The following is a 25,984-nucleotide window of genomic DNA, read 5'->3' as shown; positions in this document are numbered from 1 at the left end:
GACTCTGTTTCTCTTCCCTACCTGGACTCCAGCCCTTCCACTGAGTCTTTCTCCTGCTGCCATTGCGAGTGCATGTGTGCGTGCAAACCAATAACTTCATGGGGCTTTGTGGCATGTTGTCTGTTTAATTATTTGGACCCCCGAGTTGGGTTTTGCTTTACTATGGTTCATCCCTGCTCCAATCTCTGCCCCTCACCCCTCTAACTTCTGTGTCATTTCTCCCTCTCCTGCTTCTGGCTCACTGACACTTCCAACACCTGTCCTGAGCTCCTTTCTGCCTCCAAACCCTGTTTCTTTGCCTTATCCCCACTGCCTTTTCTCCTAAGCAACTACGTTTCTGTCTCAGTTTCTTTTTGGCTGTCTCCTCCTTGCCACCACTATTGGGGGGCTCCCCCCCCAATATCTCAGCTGTCTGCCTCAGTTTCCAGCCCCAGCCTCCCAGGTTTCTGTCTCTTTCTCTTTCCTAGCTGTCTCCTCCTTGCCACCAGGCTGCTTCTTTTTTTTTTTTCCCCCCCTCCCACGCACCAGTGACCTTGAGTAACCCTGGGGCCACTTGATCTTAAGTAAACCCAAGCCTCAGTTCTTTAGTCAGCTTCTCTCTAGTCCACCAGTTCTAATCCCGGTTCTGTCAACTTTCACTCCCTACACTTTAACTCTCTCTCTCTGTCTCACCTTAACCTTCCCCCAAGTATCCCCGGTACCCCAAGAATACACATACATACCATACCATCCAAGTTAGGAACTTACCTATGTGTAGGTGGGTTGTATGTGTGTGAACTGGTGAATGTGTGTGTGTGTATATATATCATTGTGTGCATGATATACAAATTAGTGATCTGTGTATGTGTACTGAGTGTGCGGGTCTAATTTTTAGTGTGTAGTGTGTATGTGCTTGAATTGGTGATAGGTATGCACGCGCCTAGGCTGGTTTGGATGTGTATGTGTGTGAGCTAGTAGTGTGTATGTGTGTGTATGCACCTAATTGATTTCTGTGTTTGTATATGTGCAATTGTGTCACACCCTCCTAACAGCACAATACTGAGATCCTGAGAGTTGGCTTGACCCCACAGGGCAACAACTCATATGCCTTATATTATAGCAACTGATTTTGGTGCACAAACAGAAATAAATGTAGTGGGGAGAAAATTTGGAGTCTAGTTGTGTCCTCAGACTTAGAAACAGGCCAAGGTAGGAATTGGGTTGATCTCTTCACTCCTCTGGATACAGGGTACAGATTTTTGTTTCATAAGTAAGGAAGTAGGTGACTATTACCCCAAGAAGTGGAATGCTGCTAGCTGTGGATACCATGGGACTATTGCGTACAGGATTCTAAAGTCTTTGTAAAGGACTGAGGTAGTGCCATTCTTCTCATGCTTTGAAGACTCCAAGTAACTCATGCTATATATGAAGGTCATACTATCAAAACGAAGGCACTATCTTTGAACAAACATCAGAGAGGGATGTGTTTCTCTGTAGGTGCCGGAATACCAAGGTGTAAATGTTATACTGAAATGTCAATTTTTAATGTTTTAATATAGATGAACAATTTGAAGACTATTATGAGGAACACCAGTAAACTTGATATATGATAGCGCTTAGAAGTTATTCATGGTATTTCAAATATTATTTACAACATTATATCTGTGCATTAAAAGCTTGTTTTACTAACAAACACTACAATATTCTGATTGAAAACTGACTGGAAACTACTGTACCTACTCAGGGTTTTATGTGACAACCCCCAAAGCTCAACTTTCTGTGATGTCAGGACTCTGCTTATTCTGCTGCAAAAGTTAGCTAAGGTACAGGAGGAGCAGGGAGTGTGTAGTAGAATTATACAGACATTGCCTTACCCTGTCTAGTTACATAAAAAGAGGCTAGCTTTTTGATTTAAACTGAAGGAATGAGCATACACAGCACTGATGGAATCGAAAAAAAACCAAACAGCTTCTCAGAGAATTAGAACATGTGTACATGGGGTGGGGAAGCACCATGTCTCTATACCACAGTACTTCTGAAACCATAATGTAATCTCTCTGCACAGCAGTGCCTTGTACCTTATAGACATGCTCCTAGTGTCTAACTGGGGTGATCTAGTGCAGTTATAAAATACACAAACACATCAAACACAAGGATTATGTAAAAAAAAAAAATACTAACCTCCTGTTGTTGAAAAACATCTGTGTATTTACCCAAACCAAGTTTGCTGAACAGTTCAGGAAGGTCAGACCCCTTAAACAAACTGTTCAAGTTACAACCATTGTTTCCTGTCAGCGAGGAAATACAGTCCATGTAGTTACTGCTGCTGAGATAATGTTCAGCTGAAAGACAGAGAGATACACTTGTAGTTTCAATCGCTTGAATACACATATATTAATTAGAAGTTTTAATTTCCAAGATATTTCAAATTCTATTGTTTAGTGAAACTTTTCATTTAAATGTTTAATGCAACAGTAGTCTGAAGAAACCAGATGAATTTCAAAAGAACTTTTTATTAGCTAAATCACATTTCGGGGTTGCTTTTACTGTACACCTGTTATTGAACTGGATATGCAGGAAAAGAAAACAGGTGCAAGGATGGATTTTCATAGATTTCATAGACGTCAGGGCTGGAAGGGACCTCGGGAGATCATCGAGTCCAGCCCCCTGCCCAAAGGGCAGGAAGTCAGCTGGGGTCATAGGATCCCAGCAAGATAAGCATCCAATTTACTCTTGAAGGTGTTCAATGGAGGTGCTTGAACCACCTCCGATGGCAGACTGTTCCAGACCTTGGGGGCTTGGACAGTAAAGAAATTGTTCCTTATGTCCAGCACAAAATGGTCTTGCAGGAGTTTGTGACCGTTCGACCTAGTCATCCCTTGGGGCGCTCTGGTGAACAAACGTTCCCCCAGATCCTGGTGGTCACCCCTGATAAACTTATAGGTGGCCATCAGATCACCCCTGAGCCTACGCTTTTCCAGGCTAAAGAGTCGCATGGCTCTCAGCCTGTCATCGTAAGATCTGTTTTCCTGACCTCTGATCATGCGCGTGGCTCTCCTCTGGACTCTCTCAAGCTTCTCCACATCCTTTTTGAATTGTGGAGCCCAAAACTGGACGCAGTACTCCAGCTGCGGCCTCACCAAGGCCGAGTACAAGGGGAGAATGACGTCCCGGGATTTGCTCGAGAAGCATCTATGGATGCAAGCCAGCGTTTTGGTTGCTTCATTAGCTGCAGCATCACATTGCAGGCTCAGGTTCATCTTGTGGTCAATGATGACTCACCCCCAAGTCTCTTTCTTCTGTAGTGCTATCCAACGTAGCACTGCCGAGCCTATAAGGATGCTGCAGGTTTTTCCTCCCACGGTGGAGAACCTTGCATTTTTCGGTGTTAAACACCATCAGGTTCTCGTCTGCCCATTTGCTGAGCTTGTCCAGGTCAGCCTGGATCACCCGCCTATCTTCTGGCGTGGATGCTTTGCCCCAAAGTTTGGTGTCATCGGTAAACTTGGCCAGTCCACTCCTGACTCCAATGTCCACATCATTAATGAAGATGTTGAACAGTATGGGTCCCAGGACAGAGCCTTGAGGGACCCCACTGGTCACAGGGCACCACGATGAGTGACTGCCATCAATTACAACCCTCTGGGTCCAACCATGGAGCCAATTTCCCAGCCAGCGGATCATGGTGGAGCCAAGGCCACAACTGGCCAGTTTGGCCAAGAGGTGATCATGGGATACCAGATCAAAAGCTTTTTTGAAGTCAAGATATATGACATCAATCTCTTCTCCCTTGTCCAGGTGATAGGTCACCTGGTTGTAGAAGGAAATGAGATTGGTCAAACAAGACCTACCCGCAACAAACCCGTGCTGGCTATCCCTTAGGATGCTAGGCTGGGCCAGTCCATCAAGGATGGCCTCCTTAATAAACTTTTCTAAGATCTTCCCCAGGATAGAAGTCAGGCTAATGGACCTGTAGTTAGCCGGATCCACTCTCCTCCCTTTCTTGAAGATTGGCACCACATTGGCCTTCTTCCAGTCTTCGGGCACTACACCAGAGCGCCAGGAGTTTTCAAAGATCCGTGCCAGGGGCTGGGCTATGACGCTCACCAGCTCCTTGAGTACCCTGGGGTGCAGATTGTCAGGGCCGGCTGACTTGAAGGTATCCAGTTTCTCAAGATGTTCCTTCACGAGGTCAGCATTTATGGAGGGTAGGGGATCCCCATCACCAGGATCTCCCTGTCCCATAGCAGGCATGGGCGTCCCATGGGACTGATGAAAGACTGATGCAAAGTACCTATTTAATAGGTTGGCTTTTTCCTGGGTGTCAGTTGTCAGTTGCCCCATCTGGTTTAGCAGGGGTCCAATGTTGCCCTTGCTTTTCCTCCGGCTCCCCACATATCTGAAAAAGGACTTTTTGTTGTCCTTGATGCCTGAAGCTAGTTGGAGTTCAGTTGCAGCCTTGGCTTTCCTGGTTTGCTCCCTGCAGGGCCAGACCAGTGCAGAATAATCCTCCTTGGAGGTGAATCCCGTCCTCCATCCTTCGTAGGCTTTCCTTTTTAGCCGCAGGAGGTCCGCTAGGTCCCTGGAGAGCCAGGAGCACTGCTGTGCCCTCTTGCTGCCTTTCCTCTGAGATGGAACAGATTTAGCGTGTGCACTGAGGATCGCTTCCTTGAGAAGCAAGCACTCTTCTTGAACTCCCATCTCCCTGGTGTCATGGTCTCTAAGGGCCTGACCGACAAGCCTCTTGAGCTTGTCAAAGTCGGCTTTTCTGAAGTCAAGGACTTCTGTGATGCTGACTGACTTGCCAGCTTTACAGTGGATGGTGAAGGTGATCAGCTCATGGTCGCTGTCACCCAGCTTCCCATCAATCACTAGGTCGCCGATTAGGTCGTCCCCCATAGCCAGTACCAGGTCGAGCAGCGCTTTGCCTCTCGTTGGCCCATAGACTTCTTGAGTCAGGTAGAGGTCATCCACGCACAAGAGAAAGCTTTGCGACCGCTCGGATTTTGCTGAGTGATCTTCCCACGAGATGTCCGGGTAATTGAAGTCACCCATGACAACCAAGGTCCTGGAGCAAGCGGCCTCAGTCAGTTCCCGGGCAAACTCCTGGTCAAGCTTGGGACTTTGAGTGGGAGGTCTGTAGTAGACTCCCACCGTTGTGTTCCCTGTGCCGTATTCCCCACGAATTTTTACCCAGAGGGTCTCTAGCTGTCCATGCCGGTCGCCAACATCAGCTTGCAAGAACATGTAGCTTTCCTTCACATAGAGAGCTACACCCCCGCCCCTTTTGTCAACATGATCCCTCCTGTACAGGGTATAGCCCTCTATACCCGTGGTCCAGTCATGGGTGGAGTCCCACCAGGTCTCCGTTATCCGAATGACGTCATAATTCTTTGCACCGAGCAGGAGGATGAGCTCCTCCTGCTTGTTGCCCAGGCTCCTGGCATTAGTGTACAGGCAGGCAAGTGTCCCCTTGGGGGCTCTTGCTTTGCCCACAGATTGTGCCAGGGCTGGGGCAGGGGTGAGCTCCCTTAAGTGCCTTGGTCTGCTGGCTTTGCAAGGGTTGCTCAGCAGGCCACCAGTGGCAGTAGTCCCCCCCATCCCCCAGTAGGCTTAGTTTAAAGCCCGGTGGAGCAGGTCAGTCAGCCTGGCTGAGAAGAGCCTCCTCCCCAGGGGGGAGAGGTAGAGGCCATCTCTTCCCAGCAGCTCGCTGCCTCTCTCGCCAAAGAGCGGGCTGTGGTCATGGAAGCCAAGCCTTCCTGATGACACCAGCTCCGCAGTCTTTGGTTCACTGCGTGGATCCTCCTCTCCCTCCTCAGCCCATAGCCCGAGACTGGGAGGATCGACAAAAACACCACCTGAGCTCCCAGACCCCTAATCCCCGCTCCCAAATCCCTGTAGCGCCTCATGACCTGGCTGGGGGTGCTCCGAGCCATGTCATTGGTGCCCACGTGAATAAGGAGCATGGGATAGTGGTCTGTGGGCCGAAGGAGCTCTGGGATCCTCTCTGCAATGTCTCAGATGCAGACCCCCAGGAAGCAGCAGACTTCCCGGGCTAAGGGGTCGGGGCGGCAGATTGCCCCCTCAGTGCCCCGCAGGATGGAGTCTCCCACAACAAACACCTTTCGTTTTGTCTTGGGGAGAGTGGGGGCAGTAGCTGTGGTTGAGCCTGGGTTGCCTGCGAGAGCCGGCAACTGAGCAGGCTCTGCTGGGGCTGCAAGAGGTGCGAATCTGTTGCTAAGCTCCGGCGAGGGAGGGGCCTTGGTGTGGCGGGCCTTGGGGCTCTTGACCACCTTGGTCCATGCCTCTGACTGGGCAGAGCGGGAGGTCCCAGAGTCCTCCTTAGTCCTGGAGGGAGACGGTGCTCTACCCTGAGGCTCCTGGGGGAGAAGGGCCTGGCAGTAGGAGTCTATCTCCTGCTTGCAATCCCTGATGGCACGCAGTCTCTGGGCTGTGGCCTGGAGCTCCTCCAGCTGGCGCACCAGAGACCCCAGTAGGGAGCAGACCCCGCAAGGGGAGGTGGCCATGCTCCCGGGCCCCAGAGCCTGAAAAAGGGACAGGCAGCTCCCGCAGCCAAGAGCCAGGGGCTCCGTCTGCGTGGAGCCCAGAACCATGGGCTCTGTCTGGGTGGCCATCTCTGAGGTGCCCAATGGGGGGGCCACAGAGCCCGAGGGGGCCCGAGGGGTGCGGCGCGTGCCCATCCGTGTCATGCCTTTGATAGGCTGGCTATGGCTGGAACTGACTACTCTGGGGGCTTCGCAGGCAGGGTCTCATGCCCTCCCACACCCTCTCCTGCGCGAACTCCGCGCTAACTCAAGCGCCTGTTTACCCAGCCTGTTTGCGCGGCTCTGGTCGCGTGGCTCCCTGGGGGGCTGGGCTGAGTAGGGGCCTGGGCGGGGGCTTGACCCGGCCCGGCTCCACACAGCCGCCTCCTCCCAGGAAGCGAGGAGTTAACCCCTTCCCACCACGAGCCCACTTACCTCTGGCTGTGCTGGGGGTCGGCAGAGGGCTCTGCGGCTGCTGAGGGGGTGTCGGGGGGGCTTCGGGGGAGCGGGGGCACAGCGGGCTTCACCCGCATCTCTCACCGCTCCGGAGCCTGACTGAGCTTTTTTTCCCTGTTTGGCGGGCCCTTTTAAACTGCACGCATGCGCAGTGGGCCTGCCATTGGGGAAAGCTGATTTCTCGGGCCGGGGGGCCCTGCCCTACAGGAGGGGGACTGGTGAGTACCCACTCCTTCTCTTCTCTCTCCCTGGGGGGCTGCGCCAAGTAGGGGCCTGGGCGGGGGCTTGACCTGGCCCGGCTCCACGCAGCCGCCTCCTCCCAGGGAGTGAGGAGTTAACCCCTTCCCACCACGAGCCCACCTACCTCCGCCTGTGCTGGGGGTCGGCAGGGGGCTCTGCGGCTGCTGAGGGGGTGTCTGTAGGGCTTCGGGGGAGCAGGGGCGCAGCGGGCTTCATCCACGCATGTCTCACTGCTCCGGAGCCTAACTCTGGATTTATATCAATAGACTGAATAGAGATGGGGAAATGGCATTCTAGCACTTCTGTTACAGTGGAAATAAGAGAATCAAGTGATGAAGCAATTACGTCATTTAATAAAAAGTACAGTTAAAGGTTGAATAGCTAGTAAATAAACACAATCCTGAAGGAATATTATCTACAGAACACTAAATTTGAAAATACTCAGATTATTTTATCCTGAAGAGCTACATTAAAATACAAAGGTTATGAAAGTCAAGCTCTCAGAAATTGGGAGATATAAGAATTAAGGTTGCTTGTGGAACACTAACTCATACATAGAAGGGGACTGACTTATGATAGCTTTTAATTACATGACCATATACTATTTGTTTCCCAAGAGATTCCTTCTGGATTCAATACGCAAGATGAATGGTGATCAAGGAGTAAAACAAGCCTCTGATCAAATGAGGGTATTAACTGTAGCTGCCATACATCACTGATTTTAGGAAATGGAAGGTGAGTGACAAATAAGGTAGGGCATAGAAAATGACTGTCTTGGTAATTCAATTCTTTCCCAACTCCTGAGTTCTGTGTGTGATGCTCAGCAAGTCACTTAAACTAGGGAATACAGAGATGACTACATAGTGCTTTTCATTTGCTGACTACCAAAGTACCAAAGGTCAGATTTACAGAGGTGCCAGGCCTAAAAGCAGAACTGGGGAAGGAACTGAAGGAAGGAGTGAAAGACCTTCATGTGAAACCAATAAAATATCAATGAGCAGGGGTATGTTTTCCAGAGAAAACACCTGACTGCTTAGAACTGCAAATGTCATCAATACTGGGAAGATAGCTATTTCAAGAACAGGGCTAGTGCACAGGATCCTAAAACACTCAACTGAGGTAAACCAGGAACTGGGATTTCAGAGCCAGAAGGAAAGTCAGCACTGGAACTGAAGAGATGCTCCTCTTTGGACTAGGTGATGCCAAAGAGTTCCTAGGGTACGTTCCAGTACTTTTCCTTTGTTGGCTGAAGATGACTGACTGAACCAAAGGGTTCAGCATCTATGCTGGAGCATTAATGCATTTCAACAGAAACCACGTGGGAGTGTGACATTTTGAATAAAAAAGGATGAGGCAATTAAGACTTAGGGTCCTGGTGCAGGTATGAAACATGGACCTTCATGGGAGTGGACTTTAGTTTCATGGTTTATGTCAAGCTTCTTTGGAACTGAGAAGACTGAAAGTTTTCTTTAAGCATCAAATATACAAAGATGCCAAATGCTGGGGAAAATCCTGTGGTAGGAAGAAGACTGTGTGGATTTACACAAGAGGTAAAACTGGAGCCTTGTTTCACTCTTTATTTTTTGTCTTGGGTGGTAAGGGACCCAATTCATAAAACATTTGCTGGGAACATGGAATTCTTTTAGGAGTGCAGATTGTCAGCATGTCCATCAGACGTAAGTAAAGTGCTGCTGCGAGATGGACACAGCTTGCATCCTGAGGAGAAGCCATGACCGTGATCAGACAGAACCAAAGCCAACTTCAGGATTCTTTTTCCTTTTCACCCAGACAAAGGAAAAAGCTTTTTTCAGTAGAGGAAAAGAACGCTCCCAAAGATGGTGATTCCACACGGCACAGTCAGAAAGTTGTGAAGGGAAAGCAAGTTCAATGTCAGAAAGGGATAGGGTCACAAATGGAAAGAAACAGAGGGGAAAATAGATTTTTGTTTGGGGAAAAACTAAACAAAGATGTAAAGAAACAAATACCATATGTACTTGAATATAAGACAAGGTGTGTGTCCCCACGCAATCAGCATGGGGGAAAGCTCCTCATCTTACTTTCGAATATAAAGAAACCTCATTAAATACATTGTCTATCATTAAAGTGTTGAAAAAGCAGCATGAGCTCAATAATGGAAACCAACTATGAAATTGATTAAATGCAGCCGAAACGAAGCCGGCCTATAAAACACATGGCCTCTATGGGGAAAACATGCAGATGGGAACCTAAAACAAGGATGGGTTAAGTGCAGCCCATCTGAATAAGATATATGCTAATATCCATTGGTCCAGTCCCCCTCAGTTGTTTTTCAAGTCATGGCTAGCCACTACACTGAATACATTTCAACTTCCTCTTCACTCCCACAGCTGATCTGTGCTTTTCTTTCCCAATCGCAATGATTCCTGCTACTTTAGCAGCCTTAAATGTCTGGCAAATATCACCAAATGGATCCTAAACAGTTTACCCAGACTCCCCATGTCATTCCTTCTTTCTGGCTGTTGCTTATTATTGCTGTTGCCCTGCCCTCCATGAGGTGGAGCTAAACTAGGATGCCCTGTGCCTCATCTGCATACAAATTTTTGGAGGATCCCAGGACTCGTGACAAGAACACCAATTCCAGTAACAAGTAAGGGGCTAATTAGCATATTGATCCTTTGTGGGGGTATCTGGTATACACACACACATATACTGAGCAGTAGGGCTGTGCAAAACTTTAGTCTCCAATTTGATTTGGCAGAGATTTGGCCCAATTTGGTGGCCAAATCTCCAAATCTGAATAGAGTCAGGGGACTCTTTAATCTCTCTGGATCGAACTGAAACCCTCCGAATCGATTCGGAGAGATTAGGAGATTTGGACATAGAGACAGCTTTAAATGTTTTTTCTACATACCTCTAGGTAGCAGGCGGCTTGTGAATGCTGCAATGCTGGGGTGCATGGAGTGTTCCACAGAAGTGCAAGGGGGTCCCCAGTGCACTCGGCAGCAGACCTGGAAGTGGACCAGAAGCACTTCTGGTCCACTTCTGGGTCCACCGGGGAGTGCGCTGGGGGCCCCTCCCCCGGTGGCTCAGTGACTGGTGCCTCCTGGCTTGAGGTGGGGGGGCCATCCAAGGTCCCCTGTGGCCAATCACCGAGCTGGGGAGGTGTAGGGGGCCCCCCCAGCATGCTCCCTGGCAGATCTGGAAGTGGACTGGAAGTACTTCTGGTCCACTTCCGGGTTCACCACTAAGCATGTGGAGGGTCCCCCTGCACTCCTGTGGGACACTCCAGGCACCCCAGCATTGCAGCAATCATGAACCACACCTGCTACCTCAAGGTACATAGAAAAAACTTTTTAAACTGTGTCTATGTCTGAATCGCTGATTCTCCGAATCAGCATTGAATCTTCCAGATTCAGCCAAATAGAATCGGGGACAGTGATCCGAATCAACAAATTGAAGCACTGTCCTCGAATCAGGCCGAATCTGAATCAGCACACCACTACTGAGCAGTGCTTATCTGTAGAGTCACCGTGAAACACTGTTGACTCTGCTGGGGCTCAGCCCAATGAACTATACAGTAAATCATGAGCCTTTTGCCTTTGAATTAATTTCATGCATGGTTTGTGTTATATACAAGTAGATGCAAAAGTGTGCTTAAAAGTGTGTTTATGGAGTACGTTTGCTAAAACTTGCAGGAGTTTCAAAAAACGTAAAATGCATCAATTCTGGATGAAGAATTACAATTCAGGAAGAAAAAGCAACATTTCCTTCTTTAAGTCATACTCTCTAAGAACATCCAATTCTCACTTCTGAATTAGTTAAATTAACCTGGGATACAGATCCTTTTAGCACGGATTAAAGAAAAGCACAAAAACTCTCAGAAATTTTCTTTGCTTTCTCTCCTCCTAGCAAATTGCAAATTTATGCTTGCCCATTTCAGAAGGTTAAAAACTCAATCAGTTAATTTAAGATTGAGACCAACTTCATAGCAGTTTTGAGTAGGTTGTGAAACAATTTGTTTAAAAACACTTGTTCATAATTTTTAATATGTGTAACTTGTATCCAAGGAAACAGTTTACCAAATTAATCTACCTCTACTGATCTTACTTAAAAATCATACATCAACAAGTATTGCTAGGATAACAACTATAAAAAGTCATGGACTTTACTAGGTAGCCCCAGATCAATGTTGATGCTGTTCTGAAGAATCTGGATCTGAATCAGAATTAACTTTTATTTGCTTTAATTCACTAAAACCGTCACTGAAAAATAAGGATCTCCAGGGACACTGTTTTCTGTGCCATTACTATTTTCCATGAATTTTCCTTTTTTGAAACATTAATTTGTCATGCAGTTATTATCCAGTTCTGTCTTTGCTTTATACTTTTTCAAACAAACTGTTTAATACATTTAATTAAATCCTTTAAAATATTTAGGCAAATATTTACTGATGTTAACCACATTTAAAAATTCAGGGCCTGGCAATTAAAGCAAAATTTGATCCCCAAAACCCACGATTTTATTTTTTAATGAAATACATTGACAAGAAATACTTACTGGATTTGTTTTGTTTTCGTTTGGGGCTGCCAATCGATGACACAAATTCATTATGAGATGTGGGAGCAATACCATTATGATCTCGCCAGTTATCAGATTCACTGCCATTTCCTAAATGCTCCCGACTGTTAGACCGTGAGAGAGACATTGATGAACCCTGCAAGATCCCAAAATAGAAAAAAGAAAACAAAAACTGGTGCAAAACCAAGACGAGTTTCAATGCAATTTGACTGGTCATTTCCCAGAAAATAGTCCCATAAAAATACACCAGATTTTAAGGTTTAAAATATATTATTAACAGGTAATTGCTGTTAAAGTAAGAATTGCATTTTATATATTTTAGACAGCACTTTTGTTTTTGTAATAAGTTTATGAAATTCAAGTAGAAGTTATTTAAAAAAACCCCAAACCTAATATGAAAGTCTTTTATATTCCTAAAAGTTGTTATAAGATCCTATGAAGATGGACCCTGCTCAACAGTAATTGGAGTCCTGAGAATCACTGAGAAGTAGGGCCGGAACAGACCTCCACAGGTCACCTAGCACAAATGTCTGCCTGAGATGACATCATCTGTATCTGAACCAACCTATATACAACCATCGTCAAACCCAGGGGTGGGGAATTATTTCAGCTGGAGGGCCACTTAATGAGTTTCAGGGACCTCTCAAAGGTCACATCCATCTTTCTGTCTCTTCTCTTCATCTCTTCTCTCCTCTCTCTTCTCTCCCTCTGTCTATCTCTGTCTCTTCTCTTTCTATCTCTCTTCTCTCCCCTTCTTTTCCTCCAGAACCCAGCCAAAGTTGTTGTTTGCCAGGTGCCCCAGTGCTCAGCTGTGGACCCAGGCAAGACCTTCTGGGTGGTGATGGCTGGGTGGGTGACAGCGTCAACTTTGGCCAGGTTCTGGAAGGAGGAGGAGAAAGATGGAGAGAAGAGAAAAGAGACAGAGTGACTTTGCAGGCAACCTGGCACAGCAGCAGCTTGTGCCTCGGTACACAGCTGAAGCTGTTGGCAGGTTCTGGGCGGGAGCTTCTGCTGTGCCAGGCAGGTGTCAGCTATGGATGGCACAGGCAGGTTCTGTGTCCTTGCTACTAAACCTGCTCATGGTGTCCACAGCTGATGCTACTGCCTACCTGCTTCAGGAAAAGCCCCGAGCTGATCAACAGCTGATGACCAGGGATCCAGGTTTTTCATTTCCCATGGAAAAACAGAGTAAAGAGCAGATTTTACCTTTTACTGGAGGCAAACCCAGATTTCTCATTTTACTGGAGAAACCTGTGGATTTTGCAGTTTTACAATGAGCTCCGTGCAGGCTGGCAGGGAGCTGGGAGGAAGTGCAGGAGGAGGGCAGTGGGACAGGGGGTGTCACATGCATGCACATGTACGTGGCCCCAAACAGCCCAGAGAGCAGCTCCTTCAGGTAAGTGGGGGAGGGGAAAGAGGGGGATTGAGGTCTCCATAGGGAGGGAGGGAGGGAGCTGGACAGGACTGGGCCTGTTGCCCGGCTGGGTGATGCATGGAGCTTGAGGCCCAGGGCCACAATGTGTAGCTGCAGGGCCCCAGCAGGGAGTGGGATGGGGCCCTGGGTGGCTAGTCTGGGGGGGGCAGGGGAGGTGGGATTGGCTACCTGCCACAGTGCATACTCCCAAGGGGGAAAGGCCCCCCAGATCTGTACACAGGCCAGGTGCAGGCTGCAGTTATGGGTTCCTGCCCTGCTGCCCTCCCTCAGGTCCTCTGTAGCCCAGTGTGCATGACCTGGCATGGTAGGGAACAGAAGGTTTATGTGGAGAAGCTGTTCGCTGCTGTGAGCTGTGTGCTGCCCTGGCAACATGCCCCCTGTGTGCACAGCTGCAGTGAAGGCAACAGCACAGGGTTGCTCCCTCTGAAGAAGCCCCGCATGCAGGAGGTGTGGGGCCAGGGCAGCATGGAGCTCACAGAAGTGGGCAGCTTCTCTGCACAGCCCTGCTGTTCCCTGCCACACTGGGGCAGGCCCATTGGGCTGTGGACGCCCCAGGGGAGGGCAGCAGGGCAGAACCCCAAGCCCTCACCTGCCCTGCACACAGGTCTGGGGGGCGTGGGTCCCCCCGTTCTCAGGAGAACATGCCATGGTGTGGAGCCAGCACCCCCTCCTTGCAGCAGGGGAGAATGGGGCCCAGGGACTACAGATTCAGGTCTGTACCCCTGGCATCTGGGGGGCCCCTCCTTCAACAAGGCTGGGGGAGCAGGGGCTTTGTTTGGGGGGCAAGGGGCACAAGCAGGGCTGGGAGTGGGGTACGGTGAGCCTTTAATTTTCATCACAGATTTGGGGGGTTTTATTAGAGAATTTGCAATTTTTTATTGAAGAATTTGTGATTTTATATCAGGGAAAACCAGGATCCCTAATGATGACTGATGCTGCTGGGTGGAAGCAATTCTACCCACCCATCTGTCACCATATGGCAGGTAGAGTGCTCAAGATACACATTTGTCTCACAGTGCAGTATGCGTATAGACAGGCTCTTGAATGAAAATCTCTATTTTCTATATAAAGTCTTAATATATGCCATCTGCCTTAATATTTCTCAATAGCATACATTGCTATTGCACACCAGAAATGCAATAGCACACCAGAAATGAACCACCTGAAACTGCAACAGCACACCAGAAATGAACCACTTGAGGAAAAGACGGAACAAGTGACAAGAGCTGTTTAAGATTATTGTAACATTTGTCATAACTGAACAGGTATCTGTGAAACAATTGATTTATCTGTTACTCTCATACACATCGAAATAATATGGAAAATATCAACGTAAACCTGAAATATGATGATTGCCACTAAGGGCAGGTATAGACATTTGGGGAGGTTAGAGAGAGTTAAAAATGGCCACCTGATCATTTGGGGGGGTGGTGCTAGTGGGGAGGTTTGGGCGTATTGGGGGAGCAAGAAGGCTTCAAGGGAGGGTGGGGAAGGGAGTCTGAGGGTAAACAGGATCTGAGGGAGGGTCTAAGGGACAGGAGCAGTTTGCTGAGAGGGATTTATTTGGGGGGTCTGGAAGGGTTTGCTGGGATCCAGGGGGTTAGCGGGGCTTTTGGTGGAGTGGAGGGCTTAGGAGTATGGGGGCTCTCCCCCCAGAACAGTGGCTATATTTAGCCCCCCACCAGACCTCCCCCACTCCCAGATGAATAATGCCCCCCCATCCTATCCAACTCAATTTACCAAGAAGTGGTAGGAATATTGCCACTACAGGGCTAGGGCCAGTGGCTGGGCTTTCTGGGAACTGTATAGAAGTTCAGTTAGATCAGTCTTGCCTGACCTGATCTAAGTTAGACGACCACTTTGGAGGTTCAGTTAACTTAGATTGGGTCAGCCATTTTTAGACCACTCTAAGCTTCCTGAACCTCTGTGCAGTTCATACTTAGATCCTCCTAATTATAGGGATCTAAGTGTAAGGTCTGCACCTCGATGAAGCTAGATCGGGTGGCCATTTTTAATGTGATCTAACCTCCCCACAGCTAGGGACAGACGTTCAAAAAGCCTCAGCCTGAATTGCTCAATCTTTGCAGGTTAGTTTAACCTGGCTAGGCTGAACTGGTTTGTAACTGGACAGACATCATCTCTGGACTGAGGACATTCAGGCACATGCCTGCATTGTCTCAGGCTAGAAGTTGTGGGGCGCTAGAGTAGCTCTTTCCTTGCACAGCACTGAGCTGAGGTGGGGGGGGGCACACCCAGGCCGTGGCAGGACCTCTGATTAGGGAGGTCTGCCTGCACCATCCCAGGTATCTCCCTGCTGGCTGCTCAAGGGGCAGAAGTGTTGCCAGACCACAACCCGCTACTAGCACTCTGAGGCAAGGGGGGTATCTGCGATGCATGTATCTGTTGATGATATGGAGCTTTTCAATCTTCCTCCCTGCTTCTTTATACTGTCTGCAGCAAACTGATAGGCAAGCAAGCCAGCAGAGAGCTGATAACAGTGTTTATCATCTCATCAGCAAAACAACAGCCTCTCTCCATTAGTTAAAACTCTTCTTAGACAGCTTACCAGCTGCCCTGTTGATTAGCTCCAAAACTGTTCAGTCTGCCTGTCCCAGTGAAACTGGGGACACACACAGACACCTCTCAGGCATTAGCTAGCATACCACATGCCTAAGGTCCATGAGGCTGGGGTCCGTGCTGTGGGGGATGGGGGGGAGGGGATTCCTGCTTAAGCAGTGAGGCGGGGGTAGGGCAGGGGGAAGCCAGGGGGAGATCCAGCCAGGGAACGGGGGGCAGGGCCAAGCAGAGAGCCCTGGCCAGCCAGAGAGCATGCCAGGATGCTGGGGGAGTCTGGTTTATCTTACACCAGCGGGGGGTCTGAGAGGTGGGGTTAGGGAGAAGCAGTGGCAGCACAGAAGTAACTTCCAACTGCTCAGCCCCAGCAAAGTTCTTCACCAGCTGAAGCTTTGCCAGTGCCACACACTGGATATTGGAGGATAGGGAGAAGCAGTAGTTCAAGCAAAACTCCCCCACCACTGATTAACCACTTAAGGCTCCTGTCCTGTGTTGGACTGGAGCTGGGTTGTTTTGGCCCGTGGCTTGAAAAAGTTGCCAGCTACTGGTCTAGAATATACCTGACCACAGCAATGGTTAAATGTTGTAATACAATAAAATGCAAGCTACTGATTCTGGAAAAAGACAGAACCCAGAGTAAAGTGTTACAACAAAGAAAAAAAAGAGTGTCCAGTGAGTTTAGTTTTCAAGTTAATTTTCCAAATGTTAGAGCTGATTAGCACTCCTGCTTATTGAAAGTTTTGCTTCACATATTGCACACAGGCCACAGAAACATTAAAAGTGAGGAAGTACAGTGATAGGAGCACTTTCTGGTATCCATGTCAGTTTTGAAAGCTGCCAGATAAGCAGGAAGTATTTTACAAAGGATGCATGGTTTTATTTCTCCCAGATAGCTAAGTAATAGCTCATCCAAAACAATGCAAACTGAAGCAATATTTCAACAGATAGAACTGAAGCTGTTATTCCTACCTGTTTAGGCTCCAAGTTTCTGAGACAGAAAAATCTTGTAAACTCTAGAATGTCTGATAATAAACTTTTAGAAAGGTGAGGGCATGATTTTTTCAGAGAAAATGGAGAACAACTTAGCTCATTGAAAAAGACTATGAGCCTCACAGAGAAGAAGTAATGTTGGCATTTTATCATTATCACAGAAATCACACTGTGTATTTCTAGTGTATTTTTCATCTTTGGTAGACAAATTAACAGATACAGGTGAATGGCATACATAAAGTTAATATGTGCCTAAAGAGGAGATCTAAGACATGTGCCTTTATAATGCACATGGGCCTCACAAAACAGTCCGTGTAGGTCCCTACCCCAAAGATCTCACCACTTAAGTTGTAGGCAGTATGAATGAGGATGAAAACAAAGAAAAGCATCTGTTAGATCTGGGGAACAGCATACACTGAAAATAGTTTGAGAACTACTAATAAATAATGAAATAGAAGCAGATGGTAGGGCCTTCGCTTTATTAACTCTTACAATAGTACATTAGAGTTTTGCCTGGAATTTACAGTTATCCTCTGCCAGATCCTTAAGGACACGGGTACATAAACAAGTTATGTGACAAATGACAGAACTTTACAGTAAGTCAATTGCTCCACTGTAACAGCTCATATACATGCTCCTTATCCCTACGTAAATTCAAGCTAACCCTTAGCAGCTTAGCCCTCGGTGAAAGAAGGGTAAGTTGACAGTTTTAAGCATTCATATTCCACAAGGTAACAGCACACACATGGAAAGGTATGAGTAGTGTATGTGCTCTAAATTTCTAGTCATATTTAAATCTCACAATAACCTTTTGTGTGCTCATGCCTCAGCCTTTGTATCCATTTACTCATAAAATACAAGTCACAGCATTCTTCATGGTTTAACAAGAGAAACTGTCAGGAACCGATTTTTATGTAAGTGAAGAGGAAGAAAAACATGGAATTTGTTTACATATAAGCAGCTGTTTGCTGGATGCATCCACAATACATCTTAAAGCTCTAAGAGTAGGGAGTCATTTAGAGGGTTTTCTGTTAGATTTTATCGTTTACTACATTGTACTATGGTTTTACATACCTCATATGTAGTTGTCATAGATGGCTTGTACGGTACATGATTAGCTCTTCTTAATTCCTTAATAGTTTCTGCAGGCATTGATTTGGAAAATCCTAACCCACTCCACGTATTTGTTGGAGTTCTCACTTCTGTTACAACTGGCTTCTTTAACATTGCTTAAAAATTCAAAGATAGATAAACAACAGCATTAATCCATTAGTAATGAAAGAGATGCATGTGCCTTCCAAACATTCTCAATGCTATTGCATCTCACTTAATTATACAACACTTCATTCTAATTCTTAAGGGGCAGTGCAGAGCTCACAGCAGCGTAGAGCTTCCCTGCCCAGCCCCGCTCTGCCTTGCTGCATTGGATGCTACCTGCTTGGCTGCGGAGGCCCTATGGGAGGGCAGTAGGGCAGAGAACCCCAAACCACAGCAGGCCACCCACCCTGTGCAGAAATCTGGGGGGTCACATGGCTCACCTGACCCTACCCCGGGAATGTGCACAGCACCAGGGAGCTGAGTCTGCAGTGGACAGCCCGCACCACTGCCCCCCGCCTTCCCCGGGCTCTGCTCCAGCCCACGTTGAAGGGGAAGCCATGTTCCACAATCTGTTCCCCTCTCAGGCCAGAAGAGCTGTCACCTCCTGTGAGCAGCATGTGGGATTCGGGCACTGTGGAGCAGGGCCCCTGGCCCTGTAGCTCTAGCAGCTGGGGGCCCCCTCTGGCAGAGCTGGGCGGGGGAGGGTTGAGGGTCACCAGCAAGGCCGGGGGGAGGGGGGCTGTTGGTAGGGAGTGAGAGGCACCAGCAGGGCTCAAGGAGCTGTGGCTTGGGAGTGAGGAGCCTGGATCTGCATCCTTGTGAGCTAAGTGGGCAGGAGGAACTCTAATTTTTCATGATAAAACCCCCAAAACCAAATACCAAAATTTATCAGTATTTAGAATTTATTTTATTGTAGTGATAGGCACTGGCAGGTTTCCAAATTGCTGCAAAATTGTAAATATAGCAATAAAACATTGTGTTCAATTGATATCTGTATGTATAGTGGCATTTCATTTTAATCACAGATTTGGGGGGTTTTATCAGAGAATTTGCTATTTTTTTTAATTAGGGAAAATCAGGATCCCTGGCTATGACAAAATGTCATGTGTGAGATCTAAAACTATTACTAGTACGATCTCCCTCTCTCTGTGTTATAAAACGTATACTGACAATGTTCTATAAATTGGTATTCAAAATTTCAGATGAGATTACAGAGTTTATTTTACCTAATTTTAGCAAAAATAAAACATAAAAAGTTGAACCTTAGAAAAAAAACCTACGGCTGGAAGGACAAACAAACAAATGCAACTCAGAAGTTGCTCTTTCTCCACGTACCTTTAGTTGCTAATAGCTTCTTCTGTTCATAGTCAAATGCCTAAAAATTAAACAGGCAGAAAATGTCTCAATTGCTACTCTAACAAAATGTCATTCCATTTCTTAGCTCTTTCTGAAAACAAAGGTTTTGAACACGGCCCATGAATTCATCCAGGAGGAATGTTAGCCACTATACAACAACTGTCGCGGTTGCCCAATGAAAGTCTAATGTGCTTAAAACATTCACTGAAAATTACCTACTTAGGACTATAAATTTCTCTCTCTGACATACATTTGAGTGCAGTTGTGGAAGTATTTAAAGTTCCCCTATGTGGCATTTTTAATAAGACATTATTTTCAACTGTAGTTTTGAATTCCTGAACTACCTATTGATAGTAAACATTTAAAACTCTGAGAAAACAGTAGGAACTGGGAAATAGACCTGTTGAAAGCCTCTAGCCCAGAGTAAACCTGGAGAATAGTAAAGGTGATATTATGTGTATCCACTGAAGGTCACCAAGGGGATGGAGAGATGACACTTATTTTTTTTCAAAAATAAATCAAAGTATCCAAACCACAGGATGTGCTGCTTGTGGGAGGACTTTAATTACAGTGATATCTGTTGGAAGAGTAACAGCAGTACACAGGCACTTGAGCAAGTTTTTGGAGTTTGTTAGGGACAATTTTTGGGGATGACAGAAACCAACTACGGGATGACAGGGAAGCCAGCTAAGAAGGAAGCTCCAATACATTTGCTGTTCATAAACAGAGAGGAACTGGTTGATAAACTGACAGTAGAAGGCAAATGATAAGAGTTCAAGACCCCAGGAAAAGTATGTAAGGAAGGAAAGCACCAAAATAAAAACCTTGGAATTCAGAAAAGGAAACTAACACATTCAGCAATGGGAAGTTTTGCCAAGTCATAAATTTACATGATCACTTATGTCACAGGCTTCATCTCTCTCAAACTGTCACAAAGCCAACTCCTGAAAAACCTAGAAGTGTAATATTTTTTTCTGTGTAGTCTTCTTTGTAGTCAACTGATGAGGGGACAGAGCTTCAAAGTATTGAGGGAAAGGACTGGAGAAAAAAATACTCTCCCAACATAACATTTGTATCTTCTTGTAGTCAGAGGTATAGCTTATTCTGTCTAATTTTAGATGCAAAGTAATTGAAGTCAGGACCCTGCAGCACTCTTTATGCATTTAGTTTGCCATTTGGAAAAGATATGCTGTGGAGGAACATTTGTCACAACAAGAAGAGAATTAACTTTACTAAATGCACTGGACTGCAACTTAACTAATATTGATAACCTTTTAATCTGCCAAACCAATCTTTCGTATCACTCACTATTTTATAGGCATTTATCAGCAATCTTTACTGCTCAGGTTACTTAATAAAACCAAATCTAATATAGTATTAACATGTACCTGTATATTTACAAATGATGACTGTGGTGCAAGACGTGCTCTCTCACAATTCTGTTGTGCAGCTGCAGCCCTCTCTGCTGCTCGTTCACTCCCAGGAGCCTTTTTATCAGCCACTGGACTTTCAGAAGCACTCAGCTCGGTGTCAGACAGCAATCTCTCTGCAGTGCTGGAAAAGAAGGGTAATTTTTTATGGTTTACTACTTCATTATCCACTGTACGCTTTTTTCAAAATTTCATTAATATTCTCTCTTACAAGTCTATTTTTACACCATTAAAAAAACCCAAAGATCTCATTTACTCTGAGTAGGCTAATACCTGAACTTACAAACACACTGATCTAATAAAAATACATCAGTTCAAAAAAGGTTCCTAGTTCAGCCCCTCATTTGCCTGAATCTTGGCAACTTGAGCAGCTTCACACCCTGTGAAGATAAAATGAAAGGGAAAACCATGTCTTGGAAACTCCAGTTGCACTTATAAAAGCATCTGTTAGAATAACTTTTCACTACAATGATCACCGTTTGTGGGCACTTTCCCCAAGGGACAGAAAAGCAATCATACAGGTTTCTCTCGCTTTATACAGGTTCTGTACGTATGAATTCTCTCTTATGCAATGACCATTTTTATACCAAAAATTTGTTATATGCAAGGTAAATTCACTCGTATGTGATAGGTGTGGTGGAAGCCCAGAGCCAGCAACTTTGTGTGGTGCATTGTGGGAGTGATGCATATCAAAATACAGCCTCCTGTGTGGATCTGTGTTCCTCACTTGTTGTCTGTGACAAGTATTTCTGTAGTTACCATCCCCATTATGGTAACATTCACCACTACCCTGTGCTTGTGTATACTGCTGTTGGTAAATACCAAAATGTTCTTGTAAAAGTGGGTCTGGGGGTCAGTACAATCGAGGTCTTGGCTGGCAGTACAATTTGTTACATTGTAAAGTGGGTTCTCTTTATGTGAATTCGAGTTATGCTTGGTTTTCCAGGAATGCATGTACAGCATAAAGCAAAGGAAACCTGTATTTAAATAACTACATAATTCCTAACAAAGAAAACACCAAGGTTAACTTGATATATGCTAATAATGTACATGTCTACATGTGATGCTATGTCGTCATAGCAAATCACTAAGGTAACGTAGCACTGGCTCCTATATTACCATAGCAACATGCTCCCTTGTTATCGCATGTTGCTACTACAACTTAACAGCTAAAAATAACTGTGCACCATGCACATGGCACAATACGGGCTGGTACTGCACCATCATTTATTACTCCAAAAGGAAGTACTAAATGACAGCGCAGTAACAATGGCTCTGTAGGGGCACATGTAGACATGCCCAGACAATATTAAAATGTATTAATGTAGTATTCCAAAGCTACATAACTAAAATCAAATAAATGTGCATGAGGGTATACATAATTATCATGGTATAGTTAAATAAATAAAGGCAGCTAAGCAAATTAAAATTTATCCTGAAGAACACTGAACAATTCCCAACAGTGAGGTATTTTATGATCTGTTCCTAAGGGGAGACAGTGGAAGCTCTCTTCAGGTTATTTAAAACTTCCTAATGCCAGCCAACATGGCTTTGTGACTGGCAGGTCTTGCCTGACCAACCTCATCTCCTTCTATGACCAGGTAACATATGCCTTGGACAACGGAGATGATGCGGACATCATATATCTGGACTTCAAGAAGGCCTTTGACCTAGTTCCCATGATATCCTCATGGTTAAGCTGGGGAACTGTGCCTTGATATGGTCTGATGGCTAGGCAACTGGCTATGAGGTCAGACCCAAATCAACATGGCACAGGGTTCCCAGTGGAGTCCCTTAGGGCTTGAACTCAGGCCAGTACTCTTTAACATTTTCATGAACAATATAGATTCATAAGTCAGGTGTGAACTGGCCAAGTTCACAGACGATACCAAATTATGGGGGAGGGCTGTCACATTGCAGGACAGCTGGGAATACAGGCCAACTTGGACACGCTCTTAAGATGGGCTGACCAAAACTGGATGGCCTTCAATGCAGAGAAGTGCAAGGTGCTGCACCTCAGTAGGAAGAACCCTCAGCATACTTACAGGCTCAGCAGTGCTACACTTGCTAGCACCACGATCAAAAGGGACTTGGGGGTCTTGATTGAACACAAGATGAATATGAGCCACCAATATGATGCAGTGGTGGGCAAAGCTAACCCAGCTCTGGCGTGCATCCACTGATGCATCTCAAGCAAAACCAGGGAAGTCATCCTCCCGCTTTACTTGGCCCTGGTGAGACTGCAGCTGGAGTACTGCATTCAGTATTGGGCCCCCGACTTCAGGAAGGATGTGGAGAAGCTTGAGAGAGTCCAGAGGAGAGCCCCTTGTATGATCCGAGGCCTGGCGGGAAGGCTGTACGAGAACAGGCTGAGGGACTGGGACTTTTCAGTCTGGCGAAGAGAAGGCTCAGGGTGTATACATCAGGACTTGTTCACCAGAGCCCCTCAAAGGATAACAAGGTCTAAGAGCCATAAACTCCAGGAAGGCTGATTTAGACTGGATATAAGAAAAAAGTTCTTTATAGTGTGAGTGTCTAGGGTCTAGGGTCTGGAACAAACTCTCCTCAGAAGTGGTGGAAACACCTACTCTGGACTCCTTCAAAAAGCAGCTGGATTTATTTCTTGCTGGGGTCACTTTATACTGGTTGACTTCCTGCCTATGATGGGGGGGGAGGGGCCTGGACCCGATGATCTATGAAATCTATGAAACTAGACTGGAGGAAAACTGAACAAAGTATAACTGACAAGGAAGAAAATCTGAATTGGAAAAAGAAGGAGATGGATCCAAAAAGTGTTATTTACAGTTAATTGCCAATTTTTCAATTGGCCTTCTTCAACAACTTGGGAAAGTAACTTTATTTGCTGAATATGCTTTGCCACTAAGAAAAAAAATCTCAAGTGCACGACTTCTCACAGCAAGGACAGTCAGTGATAAAGTTCTACTGATGTTAGTATAACTATAAGCTCCTCAGAGAAGAGAATTTAGGCGGAGGGGAAGATGGAAGCAATGCTTTTGGGGAGCAAATAAAAAGGAAAAAATTAAATGTAAAATAAAGTACAAAAATATGAAGAACTTATACAAATAGTAGAAATATATTAAGTAGAGCCAAGTCTGATTAAGACCAGTTCTCCAAATATTCATCAATGACTGAACCAGATATCCCGACCCAAGAAACATGATATATATTTCTGCCTATCACTAAATTCTATACTTCTAAACTTAGAAGTGTTACATACTGTAAGTGAGAGTTTTTGGTGCCTTGCAATAACTCTACGGTTTGTCTCTTAGCACATGATTGTTTTGAAGAACTCATCATCTGCTTCAGATCACTGGCATTGGCTGAATGTGATGGACTTCTTGGCATGCCTACTTCTACAAAAGCATCATTGCAACCTACAAAACCAAGAAAAACAGTGGTAATATAAAGCCCTTTTTATTCCAATACCGTTACTATACATACTGCTGGCAGTCATTGTTATGAAATTAAAACTATTTTCACACTCTATATGTAAATCACTATGATTTATAGGAGGACTAATTTATTCAAAGCTAAATAGCCACAGTTATTTCATTTATTTATATACAAGTATGCACTGACGTGTGGTTGACTACAAACCTGAAGAGTATTTTTTCAAGTTAAGCAAGATTTAGCTATACAAGGATACTGTCAAAGCTAACAACTTAAGGTCAGAAATGACTGGGGATTTTGGATGCATTTTAGGGGTTTAGGTACCTCACTCAATACAGGATGTTGAAGCTGACTGATGAGCACTTCCTAGCAATCAGGCCTTTTAATATGTTTTGATTTTGGTAGTCAGAAACGGAGGCACTCAAAACCAGCAGAAAATTGAAAAAAAAAATCTTAGCCTAAACTTCAAAGTATCTGGAAGTACCTACATGTGAGACTGAACAAAAACAAAGTAATGTTTTAACATTAAACAGCTCAACATTTAATTTTCTTTAAACTATGACTGATCAAATATTTCTAACTGGCCAATGAGTATTTCATTAAAATCAATGTTCAGGGTGACTGTGAACCTAACAAAAAAGAAACTTCCTTTGTACAAACATAATATTTGTTGGAGAGGAATGCAGCCTCTCTATACAGTCTTGTTTCTTTTTGATAAATCCTGGTTTCCTCTTCTACAATGGGAATGCAAAGATTAGCAGGTGTAGCTAACAAACCTATTAAATTGATGAAAGCATTAAAATAAAATACATAATTAACTTCCCTGATTGTCAGAGGGTTTTTTATAGCAATATAACTGTGTTGGTCAAGAGTGGGGTTTGGGGGGGGCGGGTTGGTTTGTGGGTTGTTTTTTTTAAACCAATGCACTTATACTAGCACACAATTGTGAACTGGTTCCTTATCAATGATGTTTTTGAAAGGTTAACTTGCATGTGTGTCCACACTGTCCCACAACAAATGTGAATTGGTTCCTAATCAGTAACATTTTGGAACTGTTAAACTGTTATCTGTATCTGCACCCACAGAAACAATGTGGTGCAAACATATTAACTGATCTTATAATATCCATGGTACTGAACAACTTTTATACAATCTCTTAGATAACATGTGTATGATGTAAGGCTTGATTCTGAAAAAAATAATGGCAAAAATTTCATCTCAACATGTGATTATTTGTTTGTGAAATGGACAAACATTAATCAAATGAACATTACCACCAATTACTACCAAAAATACAAGTCAAGATGTTACCATCTGTAGTATCTGATTTGGCAGTCACTTGTTCTGAGGTGCTATGACTACTTGTTTGTCTTACTGGATCACTGTGGTTTGTGCTCAACACATTTTCTCCTAGTGATGAGGCAGATAGTGCAGCATAGCTGATATTTGAGGTCTGAAATAATTAACAAAATACGTTTTAAAAACTTTATGATATTTGACTTCCTCCTTTTTCCTTGCATTCACACATGAACGTTGGCTACAAGTTTTGCTTTTTTAATGATGAAGTTACATTTTATAAGCATTTATATTGCAGTCCGAATCTGAGTGATCTTAGATGAATGACAGATGTTTTTTCTTAGATTATTTTAGACAAGACTCATAACAAATAAGACAAATGGTCATCTAGGCTGTATATCACAATGCTTACCTTCACATGACCATTTAAAGAAGTTGAGCCTTTTTTGTTTTCTGGTTGCATACCATTGACATGGACATCAATGGGAGTCAAGCCAGGCGGGGGAGACGGTGTATTCTGGCTATAATTAGGTACTCCAGATAGCAGAATACTAGTTAAAGTGGCTTGGGCAGTAGACGGTATCATCAGGTGTGGTATAGCAGAAAAACCTGTATAA

General features: G+C 45.2%; 1 protein-coding gene across 3 annotated transcripts in view; it reads right to left on the bottom strand.

Moving 5' to 3' along the window:
• Window positions 1-25,984, bottom strand: part of BICC1 (BicC family RNA binding protein 1) — a 228,326-nt gene that overhangs the window by 8,926 nt on the left and 193,416 nt on the right. For all 3 annotated transcript variants that reach the window (XM_090058872.1, XM_090058873.1, XM_090058874.1), the window contains 8 exons: window positions 25,780-25,976; window positions 25,383-25,524; window positions 23,899-24,055; window positions 20,619-20,784; window positions 19,210-19,249; window positions 17,851-18,005; window positions 11,757-11,913; window positions 2,161-2,321 (listed from right to left, as the gene is read on the bottom strand). In XM_090058872.1, coding sequence (XP_089914998.1) covers window positions 2,161-2,321; window positions 11,757-11,913; window positions 17,851-18,005; window positions 19,210-19,249; window positions 20,619-20,784; window positions 23,899-24,055; window positions 25,383-25,524; window positions 25,780-25,976 — 1,175 coding nt within the window. The remainder of the gene's footprint in view (window positions 1-2,160; window positions 2,322-11,756; window positions 11,914-17,850; window positions 18,006-19,209; window positions 19,250-20,618; window positions 20,785-23,898; window positions 24,056-25,382; window positions 25,525-25,779; window positions 25,977-25,984) is intronic.

The sequence above is a fragment of the Crocodylus siamensis genome, chromosome 7, assembly GCF_052110815.1.
Source record: "Crocodylus siamensis isolate JL-2025a chromosome 7, ASM5211081v1, whole genome shotgun sequence".
NCBI classification, from domain to species: Eukaryota; Metazoa; Chordata; order Crocodylia; family Crocodylidae; genus Crocodylus; species Crocodylus siamensis.
Note: the sequence above shows the minus strand (reverse complement) of the source record. Positions and strands in the feature narration are given on the sequence as shown.